This window comes from Rhinatrema bivittatum, chromosome 1 (assembly GCF_901001135.1).
Source record: "Rhinatrema bivittatum chromosome 1, aRhiBiv1.1, whole genome shotgun sequence".
Classification (NCBI taxonomy): domain Eukaryota; kingdom Metazoa; phylum Chordata; class Amphibia; order Gymnophiona; family Rhinatrematidae; genus Rhinatrema; species Rhinatrema bivittatum.
Window position 1 is genome coordinate 270065366 of NC_042615.1, and position 16050 is coordinate 270081415.

General features: G+C 44.0%; 1 protein-coding gene across 1 annotated transcript in view; it reads right to left on the bottom strand.

The window, feature by feature from the left end:
• The window catches only part of SFXN5 (sideroflexin 5), a 932409-nt gene that overhangs the window by 597538 nt on the left and 318821 nt on the right, over window positions 1-16050 (bottom strand). The window contains exon 7 of the mRNA XM_029594581.1: window positions 13736-13789. Coding sequence (XP_029450441.1) covers window positions 13736-13789 — 54 coding nt within the window. The remainder of the gene's footprint in view (window positions 1-13735; window positions 13790-16050) is intronic.

Here is a 16050-nt window from a genome sequence, read left to right on the forward strand (position 1 = left end):
CAATCTCTCATCTTCACCAGCCTTGACTACTGCAACTCACTCTTGATAGGGCTACCTAAAGGGACCATAAAACCACTTCAACTATTACAGAATGCCGCAGCAAGAGTCCTAACTGGCAAAAAGAAATCAAACCACATTACACCTGTCCTCAACAGTTTACATTGGCTTCCAGTCGATAAAAGAATCGAGTTCAAAATACTTACAATTCTACACAACGCAATTCACATAACAGACAACACGGCATTTGACAATGTCATACATGTACACAGATCGCAACGTACAACTAGAGCAACAAGTAAATTACAACTTGAAATACCATCTCTCCCTTTAGGTAAGCTTTCCAACACTAGGAAAAGAGCCATATCCATAGCTGGTCCGAAATTATGGAACTCTCTACCTGAGCACTTATCCTCCCAAACCAATATTAAGTCTTTCAAAAAAAGAGCTTAAAACTTGGCTTTTCTGTCAAGCATTCAAAGATGGTATTGGTTAGCACCACACAACATATCTAACTCATAGCCGTTATCCGACAAGAAACGACAAAGACTATAACATGACACTGAACGCCTTTAAGCTAGTTATTATATGGTCTAATCATAAATATACCTAGTGCTAAATGTTTTTAATTTACTTGTAAGATTGTTAATTCCTTAATATTTTTATATTTTAATATTATTTTAATATTACTTGTAAGATTGTTAATACCTAGTGCTAAACGTTTTTTAATATTACTTGTAAGATTGTTCAATTCCTTAATTTTTAATACTTATTCTTAGTTTTCATGTCTCCACTGTTTTCTTCTTCAGTTCCCTGTTAAATGTAATATGTTGTTGTAACTGTAAACCGGGGTAAAGGCTGATAGCTATATCTCGGTATAAAAAAAACCCTTAAATAAATAAATAAATAAATAAATAAATAAATAAATAAAATAAATACTTGGATGAAGACATGGCTGCAGTGCATGGACACACTGAAGGCTAGATCCAAGGCTGAAGAACTTGAACAAAAATCTGGATGCAGGCGCTTCCTACAGGTCATAGAAAAAAAAATACTCAGGAAGGAACAAGAGTCAAGCATGGATTGCCCGTTGGGGGACACATTCACCAAGAGCATGGCCTTCACAATCTGTTGTGAGCGCGGACAGGCATTTGAGAGCATGAGCCCCTGTGCTATGATGTGACCTGTGCAATCCCAGGGTTGGCCGTGGTTGATGCTGCTTGTGGGTGAATGTATCTGAACACAGAATGGCTGAAACTGTAATACTCTTGGCTTGGAAACAGGAACATGCTTAGCTTGGAACAAGAAGACTCGACTTGGAAACAGGAACTCTTGGTTTGGCATAGAAACACTCTTGACTCGGAACAGGAACACTCGGACATCCAACACGCAACAGGAACTGAGACTCAGCATCGCAATGCTGGTCTTCGGGGTAGCCCTCCAGCCACTCAAAAGCCCTTTCAGACTGACGCTACAAAACAATTTGTGCATGAGGACAGACCAAGGCTGAGGACCTGGAACAAGACGAAAGCTCTGAGAGAGTTCGGCACCGCTGCCCACTCTACATAACTGATTGGATGACTGTGGACCCCACAATAGTGGCACAGGCACTGGACTCAAAGACTTGAAACAAGAGGAGCTGGAACAAGAACTCCAAAGACCAAGGACAGAACTCAAGAACTCATATTCAGATTGAGACTCAGAAACTTGGACTTGGAATTCAGACTCAGGAACTTGGACTAGGAACTCGGACTTAGACTCAGAATCTCGGATTCAGGTACTTGGATTCAGGAGCTTGGAAGACTCCTGAAGACTAGAACCAGCAACAAAGACTCTGAAGACTCTAGACAGGACAAAGGCTGGAAACAGAAACAAGGCAAAGGCTTGGATTCAGGAACGAGTTGAAGACTTGGATTGAGGAGCAAGATGAAGAATTGACCAGGACTCAGAAGATACAGGAACCAGGAAATGTTGAGAGACCAGGAACATCAGAGAAATGAAGACCTAGAGGACCTCCAACAAGAAATACAGGAAACAGAAGACCTTGAAGATCACAGGAAGACTGAAGACCTTGCGAAGGCCCCGAGCAAAGACTGAAGAGCCCTTTTATAGGGCTAGTAGAAGGACATCAGCAGGAGGGGCGGCAGGGCTTTTCCCGCTATGGTCCCTTTAAATTCTAAACAGACGCATGCACGTTTAGGAGAATGCGACAGGAGCAGAGATGGAAGTTGGTGGTTCTCAGGCTGCGAAGGTCATGGCAGTATCATCAGCACTCTTCCATCGCATGGATGGCAGAGGCGGTCTCCAGCTGGCATCAGAAGATGGTGCCATCTCTCCATCCTCAGAGTGCAGTGACAAGGCTGAGGCAACATTGGGTGAAGCGGCGCTCCAGCCATGCAGGAAGCAGAGGTGGCATTGGATGTCGGTGGCGCTCCAAGTCCGCAAAAAACAACGGCGGCAGTGTCTCTCTACCACATGGGGACCAGCAGTATCTCTTCTGCCGTGGAAGCATCTGCAGGGGCCTGGCGATGAAAGCGGCAATAGCAGCAGCTCAAGGCTGCTCAGGAAGACAGAAACAGCGCCCACCAGCATTGGGAGTCGGTGGTGTCTGAGAAGCTGGAAGGTGAGTGAGCCGCTCACAGGAGAATCACAATAGCTAGTACTGAGGCTACTTTATGTGTCCCAAATGTATTTTGTAGTAACAAAACATTGTGCTTTTAAATATATTTTTAGAGTAGATTATTTTTCAAGCTGACAGTTCACTGGACTTCCCACTCTCACCACAATGAACTGCTCACTTACTACTAGCACTATAGAGCACAAGTAACATAGTAACCTCATTTATTTAGGAATAAAATTTATATGCCATCTTTCTGTAATTAATTAAGGTGGCTTACACAATTACATAATAACAATAACTACAATTCATACAATACATAAAATTCATGCAAATATGAACTAAACATCTTATTACAAGGGCTTCATAAATGCAATAACAAAGTAAAATAAAATAGAATAGAATCATCAACAGTAAAGTCCACACCTTAAAACCCACTCATCTTATAGCCAAAAGCAACCTATCATTCTCCTTTCTACCCAACATGATTCAGCCGAGAACACTGTTCCCTCTAGACTGTGTGTGCACACGTCATGAACCTTGCACATATAGCAAAATATAGCACACTCAAGAAATCCTGATATTATTTGCATTATACTGGGTAGTAGGCAGACAGCAAGAAAGAGAGATCCAAAGTCCAGTCCGGGTCAAAGGCAGGCAGCAGGCAAGAGGAACCCAGGGCAATCCGGGCCATAGGCAAAGGTAACTCCAGCATTGAGACAGCACCAGTACAAGCAAGCCTTTAGTGAGGCAAAGTTTGTGTCTGGAAGCCGGGTTTAAATAGTCTGTTTCCCAAGCTAGCGCAGGGGACCATCTGAGGTGTGCTGATATGCCAAGGGGGGACGAGCCAAGGTGCCGCACGGGTTGGCCAGCGCCATGCAACTGTGACATCGCTGATGCTTCATGCAGCTCCACTGTTTTGCAGTGTAAGCACGATTCACCTCCCTCTCCCCTATCTGTTTGGACAGGGTTTAAGAGGGAAACATAAATGAAAGTCACGGATTATCAGGGGGGCTTGAATATTTCTGGCTGATTCCCAGGAGTTCTCTTCTGGCCAATAGTTTTTCCATGCAATTAAATATTGCAGCATTCGTCCCTTGGGTCTAGCTTCCAGAATCTCCTGAACTTCATATTGAGTGTCCTCTTCCGCTATCATGGATGATAGCTGCTTGGGTTTCCTAGACGGCCACGACAAGACTGCTGGTTTGAGAAGAGATATGTGGAACACATCATGAATTTGTAGGGTTGGAGGTAATTGTAACTTATAGGTGACCTCCCCAATCTGTCTGTCCACTGGGAATGGTACCACAAAATTAGGGGCAAATTTAAGGGAAGGCAAGCGTAATCTGTGATTGTGAGTGCTCAGCCAGACCAGTTCTCCTGGGTGCAACTGAGGGGCCGGTCTTAGTTTTTTTATCAGCTTGCCTTTTGGCTTTGACTGCTGTTTGTTTCAGTAGAATCTGCATGTCCTCCCATAGCATCTTTAAGTTTTGAGTAGCCAGATCTACCGCAGGGCAAGATGATGATGAGACAAGAGGCAACGGTATCCATGGATGCCGTCCAAAGACCAGATAGAAAGGGGACGTGCCCATAGTCTGCGTGACGTGGTTGTTGTGAGATATTTCTGCCCAAGGAAATAGTGAGGACCAGTCATCTTGTTGTTGATTGATGTAACAGCGTAGGAAGGTCTTGAGTGACTGGTTAGTGCGTACCGCTAGTCCATTGGTCTGTGGGTGGTAAGCGGAAGAAAAGTCAAGCTATATTCCGAATTTGCTACACAGATTCCTCCAGAAGCGAGCAGTGAATTGGGCTCGTCTATTGGATTCAATATGCTGGGGGAGTCTGTGAATCCAAAAAATGTGTTGGAGAAATAGACAAGCTAATTCAGGTGCTGTGGGTAATCCAGGCAGCGGAATGAAATGGGCCATTTTAGAAAATCAGTCAACCACGACCCAGATGGTGTTATTTCTATCAGATAGGGGTAGGTTTGTAATAAAATCAGTTGCAATGTGAGTCCATGGCTTGTCAGGTACGGGCAAGGGTTGTAACAAACCCCAGGGTCGAGTTTGGATACTTTTGTGTGCGGCGTATGTAGGACAGGATTCTATGAATCTTTTTGAGTCTTCTTTCCATTGAGGCCACCAATAGTGATGACTGATGAGTTCTCTGGTATGCTGAAGTCCTGGGTGGCCTGTCACATAAGAATCGAGAGCCCAACATAGAACTCTTCCCCTTAGGCATTTGGGAACGTCAGTCTTGCCAATGGGGACAGTAAAGGTGGCAGCAATCATAATCTCCGGGCTGAATTGATAATATGACGCGGTGGTTCTGGGGTGTCATTGGAGAGAAAGCTTCTTGACAGGTAATTCACTCATTGAGTCTTCTCCGCTGGTCGAAAGAGTAGTTTAAAGTTAAATCAACTAAAAAATAAAGCCCATTGAACTTGCCGAGGATTTAGATGCTGAGCATGCGAGAGATAAGCTAAATTCTTGTGATCTGTATAAATGGTGATCATATATTTTGCCCCCTCTAATAAATGTTGCCACTTCTCGAGGGCTAACCTAATAGCCCTCGAGAGCTCCCAGTCACCGATGGCATAATTGTTCTCTATGGAAGAAATTCTTTTGGAGAAATATGCACAAGTGGCAAGGTTCCCCTCCTCCAGATGTTGTACGAGGATAGCGCCAACCCCAAGGGCAGAAGCGGCTACCTCTAAAATAAAGGGTTTTGTTGGGTCTGGCCATCATAGACAGGGATCTTTAATAAATTCTTCTTTTAAGTTTGAAAGGCTTGGATGGCCTCTGCGCCCCATTTAAGAACATTGGCTCCTTTTTTGGTCATGGCAGTGAGAGGTGCTATTAAGGTTGAGTAGCTGGAGATAAATTGTCGATAATAATTTGAAAACCCCAAGAATTGCTGTAAGGCCTTGAGACCTATAGGTTGAGGCCAGTCCAGGATTGCTTTGATCTTCTCTGGATCCATTTGTAATCCAGGCTGAGAAATAATGTAGCCCAGAAAGGAAAGTTCTTGCTTATGGAACATATATTTCTCTAACTTGGTGAATAACTTATTCTCCCACAGTCGTTGAAGGACCTGTTGTACATGGAGAAGGTGTTGGTCCATGGATTAAGAAAAGATGAGGATGTCATCTAGACAGACGATAACATGTGAATAAAGAAGGTCCTGAAAAATATCATTAACCATGGCCTGAAAAATTGCAGATGCATTACATAAGCCAAAAGGGAATACTAAATATTCGTAATGTCCATCACGAGTATTAAAGGCAGTTTTCCACTCATCCCCTTCTCGAATCTGCACGAGGTTATAGGCATCATGCAGGTCTAACTTGGTGAAAATCTATGTTCCTTTGAGTCTGTCAAACAACTCGGTGATGAGTGGAATGGGATAACGATTTTTCCGAGTGATGGCATTCAGACCATGATAATCAATGCAGGGGCGTAGAGAGCCATTTTTTTTTTTTGACAAAAAAGAACCCGGCCCCTCCTGGAGAAGAAGAGGGCCAGATAAAACCCCGATCCAGGTTTTCTTGAATATATTCTTACTTTTGTCTTTCTCACTCTTCTCCTAGTTCCATTACCTTTGTTCAATGTAACTTCATTTCCTATGCACTAGTTCAGTTTTATTGTTACCCTACACTCCTTGTTCAAATGTAAACCGGCATGATGTGATCCTATCATGAATGCCGGTATATAAAAAACCTAAATAAATAAATATTGGTTCATAGCCTGTGTTTCTGGTTCCGACAGTGCGTATACTCTGACCCAAGGGGGAATTTTCCCCGGAAGCAATTCATCAGAATTACTTACCTGTAACAGGTGTAATCCATGATCCCTTTGTCCACAGGGGTCTCTCTTCAGTCTCGTTTGTAGCAAAAAGCACGAGCGAAAAAATAAAATAATAAACGTAAGCAGACCCAACTCCGTGGGGTGGCGGGTGGGTTTCGTGAGGACTACATCCTGCTGTCCTGGGAGAACACCTGTTACAGGTAAGCAACTCTGCTTTCTTCCAGGACAAGCAAGATGGTAGTCCTCACATATGGATGATTAGCAAGCTACAGGCTGACTCATATTACAACAGGCCAATAGCAGACAACTCGTGCAGCAGGCACAATAATTGGAGTGCAATGATGAGGCAGCCTGAAATCACAGCAGGTGGTTGTGGAAGGAGTTGGGGATTATACTGGAACAAATTTTGCAAGACAGATTGGCCAAAGGCAGAGTCTTGACGGACTTCCTTATCTAAGCAGTAGAGGGCTGCGAATATGTGAAGAGAGCTCCATGTCACAGCCTAGGAGATGTCGGCAATTAGTACTGAACAATAGTGTGCTACCGATGTTGCCATGGCAAATGTTTGCCGATGGCAAATGCCATGACAAATGTTGCCGATGGCCATTACAAAATGTGCCTGCATTCACCCCTGTAGAGGAAGGCCTGCTTTCTCATAGCAGAATTCAATACAGTCTGCTAGCTAGTTGGAGAGAGCTTGTTTGCCCACTGGAACTCACAGCTTGTCTTTGTCAAAGAAGCAAAGAGTTGGGTGGATTTCCTATGGAGTGCAGTGCGGTCTAGATAGAATGCAAGTGCACGCTTACAGTCCAAGGTGTGCAATACCCTCTTGCCCTGGTGAGAGTAAGGCCTTGGGAAAGAGTGGGCAGACTATAGACTGAGTAAGGTGAGAGGCTGTGTCCACCTGAAGAAGAAATTTAGGGTGAGTACGGAGGACCAGTCGGTCACAGAAGAACCTAGTGTCTGGTGAGTATGCAACAAGGGCTTGTAACTCACTGACCCTTTTAGCAGAGGTGATGGCTACGAGGAAAATAATTTTCCATGTTAGAATTTCAATGTTATAGGAATACAAAGACTCGAACGGGGAACGTATGAGCCTTGTAAGCACTACATTTAGGCCCCATTCCGTAACCGGTGATCATAGAGGAGGCTTAATTTGTAGAAAACCCATGATAATCCAACTCATAAGGGGTTGAGCCATTAACAGTGTATCCCCTACTCCCTGGTGGTACACTGAGATGGAACTAAGGTGTACCCGTGCAGAGGATGTCTGGGACCAGAATCTGAAAGGTATCCTAGATAGACTAATAGAGATGGAGTGGGGCAGGAAAAAGGGGCCAATACCTTTTTGTGCATGCCATTTGGTAAATCTTGCCCATTTTGAATGGTAAGATTTATGTGTGGAAGGTTATAGTGAAGCTACAAGTACCTGAGAATATCAGTGAGTCTGTGTTATGAGATTGATCTGTGGGCAGGCAAATTGGTTCCTGGAGTGATAGGTTGAGAAGTTTGGGGAAGCATACTTGTCGAGGCCAGTATGGAGTTATGAGAATCATTGAAGACCTGTCCTGCTGTAGCTTCACGAGAGTTTTGGCTATGAGCAGTTTCAGAAGAGATGCATATAGGTGGCCTTTGTTGCACGGGCATTTCGATGCCTGTGTAGGGAGCAGAATCTGTCCACTTTGTGGTTCAATTTGGATGCAAAGAGGTCGATGGTTGGTTGACCTCAGCGCTAGAAGATTTTGCTCGCTACACATGGATTCAGAGACCACTCGTGAGGATGGAGACATTGAGATGGTCTGCTAGTGCATTCGGTATGCCTGTTAGATAAGTGGCCCAGAGATGCATGGAGTGTGCAAGGGCCCTGGCCCAGAACTGTGCGGCTTCCTGGCAGAGCAGCTAAGAGCCTGTGCATCCCTTTTGTTCGAATACCACCTTGCCACTATTTTGTCTGTCTGTATCCACAAAGTTTTGTGTGAGAGGCAGTGTTTGAAGGCATAAAGGGCTGCTATTTCCTACTTTCAAAGAAAACAGGCAACCTCCACCCATCCTGGACCTCAGAAATCTCAACAAATTTCTTCAGAAAGAAAAGTTCAGAATGGTGTCTCTCGGCACCATGCTTCCCTTACTACAACAAGGGGGTTGCCTCTATTCTCTGGACTTTCTATATGCTTCATAGTGAGTCAACAACATTTTCAATACCAAGTTCTGCCATTCAAACTAGCTTCAACAACTTGTGTATTTCACCAAATGCCTAGCAGTGACTGCCGCTCATCTACAAAGAACAACAGCATTCACGCGTTTCCTTACCTGGACAACTGCCTATAAGGAGTCAATCCAAGCAAGGAGCTCTAAATTCTCTAAGACTCACTATAAATCTACTAAATTTGGCTGGGATTTCTGATCAACTACCATAAATCACATAGTGAGCAGATCTGGGCACTACAGTCGCAACGGCCTTCCTGCCCAACAACTGCGTAGACATCCTATCAAATTATCCACATCTCTGCGCGCATGCAACATAGCCTCAGCCCATCAATTCTTCCATTGCTGAGCCACATGGTTTCCACGATCCAAGTCACTCCTATGGCCAGACTAGCCATGAGGAAAACTCAGTGGATTTTAAAATTTCAGAGCTCTAAGCTGTTCAACCACTTTCATCCCTGATCCATATCACCGATCCAGTAACCAAATCCTCAGATGATCTTGGCCACGGTCACATCCAATTTGGGTTGGAGAGCTCGTATCAACACCCTCCAAACCCAAAATGCGTTGACTCCGCTCCATGAAAAGTCTCAGATCAACTTCCTGGAGCTTCGAGCCATGCGTTATGCCCTTTGTTCCTCTTTGCTGTGCAAGAAACATAGAGAGCTGTCGCAGGTTTTCACAGTAGTCTTGCAATTGAGCCACTGTCTGCTGGACCTTGCACACGAAGAGATTATCTGCGGTGCATGGCAGATCAGCTAGTTTATCCTGGACTTCAGGCCGTAAATCAGGGGCCATAAGCCAGGTTATCATCTAGTATGGAGTCCTAATGCTGGCAACGGGAGGACGTTTCGAAGCAATCACATGCTGCTCGAATTTCATGTGGATGGCAGAGAGGTTCCCTTGGTGTTGTGTCAAACATAGCTGGTAAATAGCAATAGGTGATACCAATATGGGTCTTAGAAGATGTTACGACCTAGACCCTCCCGAAAACTTCTGGTCCATTTTAGTGACCAGGTCGAAAGGGATGGTTTCAGACACATCCTTTACTTAGGTCTTAATGGGATCGGTGCTGAAGCAGGATTAGAATGCCCATCGCCCTTCGAGGATCCTGGGATAGGTATAGGGGTCCATGGAGGCTCAGAAGGACGAGTCGGCATTGATGGCTTAGGCTGTCGTTGATAGGTGCCACATCGAGGTGGTACCACAGCAGTGAGAATACCGATGGCTCCGGTGTTAGTAGATTCTGGAAGGCATCGAGGACAGCCTGACAGAAGAGGATGTCCAGCTCCTCCCTGGAAGCTGGTATAGGTAGCACAGCTACAGGGGGAGACAGGCTAGGCGTTACTGGCACTTCCACATGAATCTGTGGTGGCTCAGTACCTGGCATTGGTGTAGGTGGGGAACGCCTTGGTGCCACGGGTGCAGAAGAGTATGGAGACTCTTGTACCCGGGCCCGCTTCACAACTGGCTCAATGGACATTGATGTCGGTGCGGTATCAGTGCCGGCACCAAACGTGGAACCACGTCGGTGCTGGCAACGATGTATCCCTCGGTGCTCAGCCCGGTCATTCTCCAGCACCGAGGAAACTGCCACCGATGTCCAGAATGGCGACAGTGACGGACAGTTACCGTGGCAGTGATGATGTTTCCCTCGGTGCTCGACCTGGTCATTCTCCATCACCGAGGAAACTGCCACCGATGTCCAGAATGGTGTTGGCGACAGATGGTTACTGTGGCAGTAATGATGTTTCCCTCAGTGCTCAGCCCAGTCATTCTCCAGCACCGAGGAAGATGCCACCAATGTCATGGAGTGGTTCTCACAGCTACATATTCGGTACCCCCGGGCAAGAACATTGTACCCTGCAATCTAAGAAATAAATTGCTAAGATGGGCTCATGATTCATAACTGGCTGGACACCCTGATCAACGGCGAACACTGGCCAAGCTGCAAAAGTACTATTGATGGCCAACCATGAAAGAAGACACTCTAACTTACATAGCCTCCTGTTCCAATTGTGCCAGACAGAAACCTCCGCCTGGACGTCCTTGGGGCCTGCTTCAACCCTTGCCAGCACTGGATGAGCCCTGGACCCATATTGCAACAGATTTTCTGGTGGACCTGCCACTTTCCGGAGGTAACAATACCATTTGGGTTACAGTGGACCGATTTTTGAAGATGGCTCACTTCGTGGCTCTCCCTGGCTTGCCATCAGCCATGGAACTTGCTAAGTTATTCATCAGTCACATCTTTCGCCTACATGTCATGCCTAAACATATTGTTTCTGACGGAGGAGCTCAATTTACAGCAAAGTTCTGGAAAGCCTTGTGTAAGAAATTCGACATCACGCTTGACTTCACCTCTGCGTATCATCCTCAGTCGAATGGCCAAACTGAGAGAATGACTAGAACTCTCAAACAGTTCCTCCGCGCCTATGTCGGTTCACGACAGAATGACTGGGCTGAACTGTTGCCCTGGGCTGAATTTGCCATTAATTCGCACCCAGCGTCATCTACTGGATCTACTCCATTTGAATTGGTGTACGGACGACAACCTTTACCACTTCCATTTTCTGTGTCGTCCCCGGCAGTTCAATCTACTGCCAAAGATATACAGCAGCTCTGGAGAATGACTAAAGAGATGCTCCAAAAAGCAGGACAAAAAGCAAAGAAAGGCTATGATGCTCACCGAAGCAAGGCTCCTGAATTCCAGTCTGGAGATAAAGTTTGGCTTTCTACTAAACATCTGAGACTTAAGCTTCCATCTGCTCGATTTGTTCCACGCTTTGTCGGACCCTTTCCTATTCTCCGACGGTTGGGCTCACTCACCTATAGTCTGAGACTCCCTCCAGCTATGAGGATTCCAAATGCATTCCATGTTTCGCTGCTGAAACCACTTGTTCTTAGCGCGTTTTCCACCAAGACACCTGAACCTACTCCAGTTGATGCAGAAGAAGACATCGAATATAAGGTTGATGCAATCCTTGATATAAGAAAGAGAGGCAGAGTTTGGGAATACCTCCTGTCATGGAAGAGATACGGACTAGAAGAAAACTCTTGGGAACCACTGGCTAATATCATGGACAAAGAGATGCTTCATCAATTTCATCGATCACATCCTCAAAAACCTAGACCAGGTAGGCAGTCTGGAGGGGACCTTTTGAAGGGGGGTGCTGTTGAGTCCGTTGGTCTCAGACGGCTTCGACCTCTGTGCCTCACCTTTCTTCCTTCTCTCTCCTCAAGCCTTGGGAAGATGGCTGCTGCCGCATCTTCATGCCGCTCTCTCCGGTGTCCCTGGATCAGCAATGGCGACGGTGTTCGCCATGATTTTCCTGAGGGCCTTCTAGGGTGCGTGCGCGCACACCACCCATGTCTTTATCCACGTCATGGTGGGAACCTCGGGGGGTGTCCCCTCCGAGTGACAATATCACATCCTGGTATTTAGCCTGCCCTTCATTTGCTAACAAACTGAGTTAGCAAGGATTGGATTGCCTCCAGTCTAAGCTGCTCTGCCGCTTCCCAGCTGCCGCAGGTAGCTCTCTCTGCCCTTTGGGGTATTTCTTCACTAATCTGGGTACCCATGCCTTGGGGGCCCTTCTGCTCTATATCAGGTACCTATCTTGGGATACTGGGTACTCGCTCCTCGAGGGCCTGCTCTCCCTAATCTGGTGCCTGCCACTGAACAACTTCTGCCTGCCGGGGTCTTCAACAATACAGTTTTCTGCTTCAGTGAGTACTAACCCTTTCAGTCTGTCTCACCTTCAGCTTCAGCACTCTGTGTCTACATCCGGGACTTGTCCCTGCTATGCCACGCTGCCTATCACCTACTCGAGTGTGAGACTGGGTCTCCTCTGCTGAGGACACCTGGACTACTTCACTGGGTTAACTTCACTGCTGTCCGCTCCCCGGGCAGTACCATCGAGCTGTACAATAAATACAACTTCTCTGTGTCTGCGTGTATAGAGTCTAGCCTAGTACTGCGGTTCCTCACGGGGCTCCTCCCCATGGGAATGGCCATCACCGCGGTACCCAAGAATCCACTCCAGAACCTCATAACCATAACACTGCTCCAGTGTTTTGCAGGATAAGCCCAATTTGCCGTGTTAACAATAAGGATAAACAGAGATAGTGTAAATAAAATATTCTTTTAACAGCAATTACTATAAAAGAGGTCATTGTTTAAACCTAATTACAGCTATATAGTATAAGGGGAAATACTGAGCCACTGGCTAGCTTGCAAAGTTAGCTGGATAAACTTATCTGTCTAATTGTGGCAGGATATTCAGCAGCACAACTGCTCAACTGCACCACTGAATATACCTGACTATCTTAAAGTTAGTTGGATAACTTTATCCAGCTAATATTAATAATGATCTATAGCATGAGCAGAGTTAGATGGATGAGTTATCTGGGTAACTCTGAATGCTGGAGTTAGCCAGATAACTTATCAGGCTAACTTAACTCCGTCCTGGAACACCTCTATGTTTCTCTGCTGAAAATATCACCAACTATCATACTTCGACAATAAATGCAAACCATAGGGAACACCAGCCCAATGCGTGGAATTTCTTTTAACAGCAATTCTGTACTCCCTGTCATTATGAGTCTATTTGAACAGCTACAAAACTCCGTAAATGGGACTCACACTCCATCCACCTCAATAACCAGGACAGGGATGGCTATACTTTACTACATTGACTGGTTACCTTCAGGCTATCTGAGATGATTATTCCTATATCTCTTACTTGTTTAATAATTCTATTTCTTGTACTTCTAAATTATATGTAGTTGGTGGATACTAGAGGAACACATTTTATTTCTTTATTATTTAGTCTTCATTTCCTGCTTTTCCCTTAAATCTTAAAGTGGATTTCAATGAAACAGTAAAAACATAGTTGCAAGAAGAATAAAATCAACAATAAAAGAATAAAATACAGAACATAATACTGTTCCTCAATATAATATCAATAGTAACGTAGGGCCACAGCACAAAGTACTAGTCAATTTATCCAAACCTAATCATTACGTGTATAAAGATAGGAAAAGCAAAATGGAGATTAGACCACTAGTACTACTGATGATCCAAGATAACATTTTAGAAGATGCTTACCTGCCAGAAAACAGTTGATGCCAGTGTCTGGTTTGGTAGGAGAAGACCAACAACCTACAAGGGAAAGTGTAGTTTGTCAGTTTTCTCACTAATACAATATTGACCATGGAAGTACTTTTTACATTCGTTTATCTGCTTAAATATTTCAAGAAAATAGAAATAGGTAACATAATATACGTTGCTAATTATAGAATCTAGAATCCCATTGTAGGCAGATATCACATGAGATAAAGATCACCCATAAATATTCCTTGCCAAACAATCCACTAAAATAATACATAAAAATCTGTAGAAACATAGAAACATATAGAAACATAGAAATGACGGCAGAAGAAGACCAAACGGCCCATCCAGTCTGCCCCGCAAGCTTTCACACTTGTTTTTTTCTCATACTTAACTGTTACTCTTTGGCCCTTAGTAATCTTTAGGTTCCAATTCCCTTCCACCCCCGCCATTAATGTAGAGAGCAGTGCTGTAGCTGCATCTAAGTGAAGTATCTAGCTTGATTGGTTAGGGGTAGTAACTGCCTCAATAAGCATGCTACTCCCACGCTTATTTGTTTACCCAGCCTGTGCAATTCAGTCATTGTTGGTTATTGTCTGAATATAAATCCTCTTTTCTTCATTCCCCCTGCCATTGAAACAGAGAGCTACGCTGAATATGCATTGAAGAAAATCAATTGTAGCCCTATTATATTAAATGAATTGGCTTGTAGGCTTATATACCCAGCCATTGCTAACCTATGGAATTCTATGGAAATATAATTCATTTTGTCAGATAACACTAACAGACATACAATAAAAATCCATTCTAAAAAAAATATTTTAGCATGTAATTTTCTAAACATTTACATGCACATTAAAATGGAACTTAACATGCTAGGCAATAAATGTTACCCCGAGCCATAGTACTAGCATGGTCAAAAACACAAAAAAATGGAGCATCCATGCTAGCTACAGCAAAATCCCACATGTAAGCAAGCTCAATTAGCAGGGGGAGTTCAAGACCTTAACTTCCTCTTAAAGATCGTGCTGACCCATCCCTCTCTGCACTACTGATTCCAAGTGCACTATTCAGAGTCCTGACCCCAAGCAGAATTCAACACCTCAACATGGTTGCTCCCTCCCACAAGAATACAGAAATACCACCACATAGCGAAGTGCAAGATGGTATCGTTCTGAGTTTCGTGGCTATGCCAGCAAAAAATCTCTACAGAAAAACCTTCCTGCTAGGGAAGAAAAGAGGCGACTCCAGAATGGAAGGTACATATTCCAGAAGGCTAGGTGTGGGGGGGTAGTGCTCCAGTTTGGAGAGGAAATTGGGAGGTGGAAGGCCCAAAGGAGACTCTTAAATTCTTGTAGGAAGGGAAGAAGATTGGGAAAGTGTAGACAAAAAGAAGCTATTACATTCCCTGGAGGAGACTTCTTGAATTGTTTTGCAGGGGATGGAATAGGACTCTGAATGGAGTGCCCAGGATTTGCAGCAGAAAGGGTGAGAGATTATTAATAAAAGTGCACAGTTATTAGCACAATATTTAAAAGCAAACAGGAGTAAGGAGAGAATTCAAAGTGTAGAATCATTGCATTTTAAGTTCATTTATAAAGATAACGAGACTATGCAACAAAATATGTCATACTGTTCATATGTAATATTGAGAAAAATCAATGAATTTTGAAAGGGTTAAAACCATAGTTTTATTTTTAAATATACATTCATTACAATCCAGATTCAGCTGAGCAGTTTGGGCCTCGAGAGGCAAATGGTGTAAGACAAATACATTTAGATGTCTATTAGAAACTGCCTGCAGCAAGCTTTTCAAAATTACAAATAGCTAATGGTTAGTGTTGAAATAGTTATTTCTCCTTGTAAGCTTACTAAACCAAAATTTGGCTGACTGTCTTCTTTGCGTAAAAACGGTATTTAAGATCTGATAGCAGTAATGATTTTCAGAACACTGCTGAGAATTATCTCTAGGCAGTCTTCGCCAGGTGATTCATCTGAATAAATAGAGATTATAATTCTGAAATGGAAGTCTCGGCCTTTTTACTCAGTCAGCCTAGAAAGTGAAAATTCCAGACAATTTGTTAATACATTGGATCAACTCCACTTAAATTGAGAGGAAAAATGTAAATTGGACTATATAATTAAAGAGAAGATTTAGGAAGCTATTTAAACTCATAATAACATAAAATAGTAACATAACATAGTAAAGAAGGCAGAAAAGAACCAGATGGCCCATCCAGCAAGCTTCTTATGATAGTATCTGCCATTCCATGAAAGATATCCCTATGTTTCTCTCAAGGATAATAACTGCC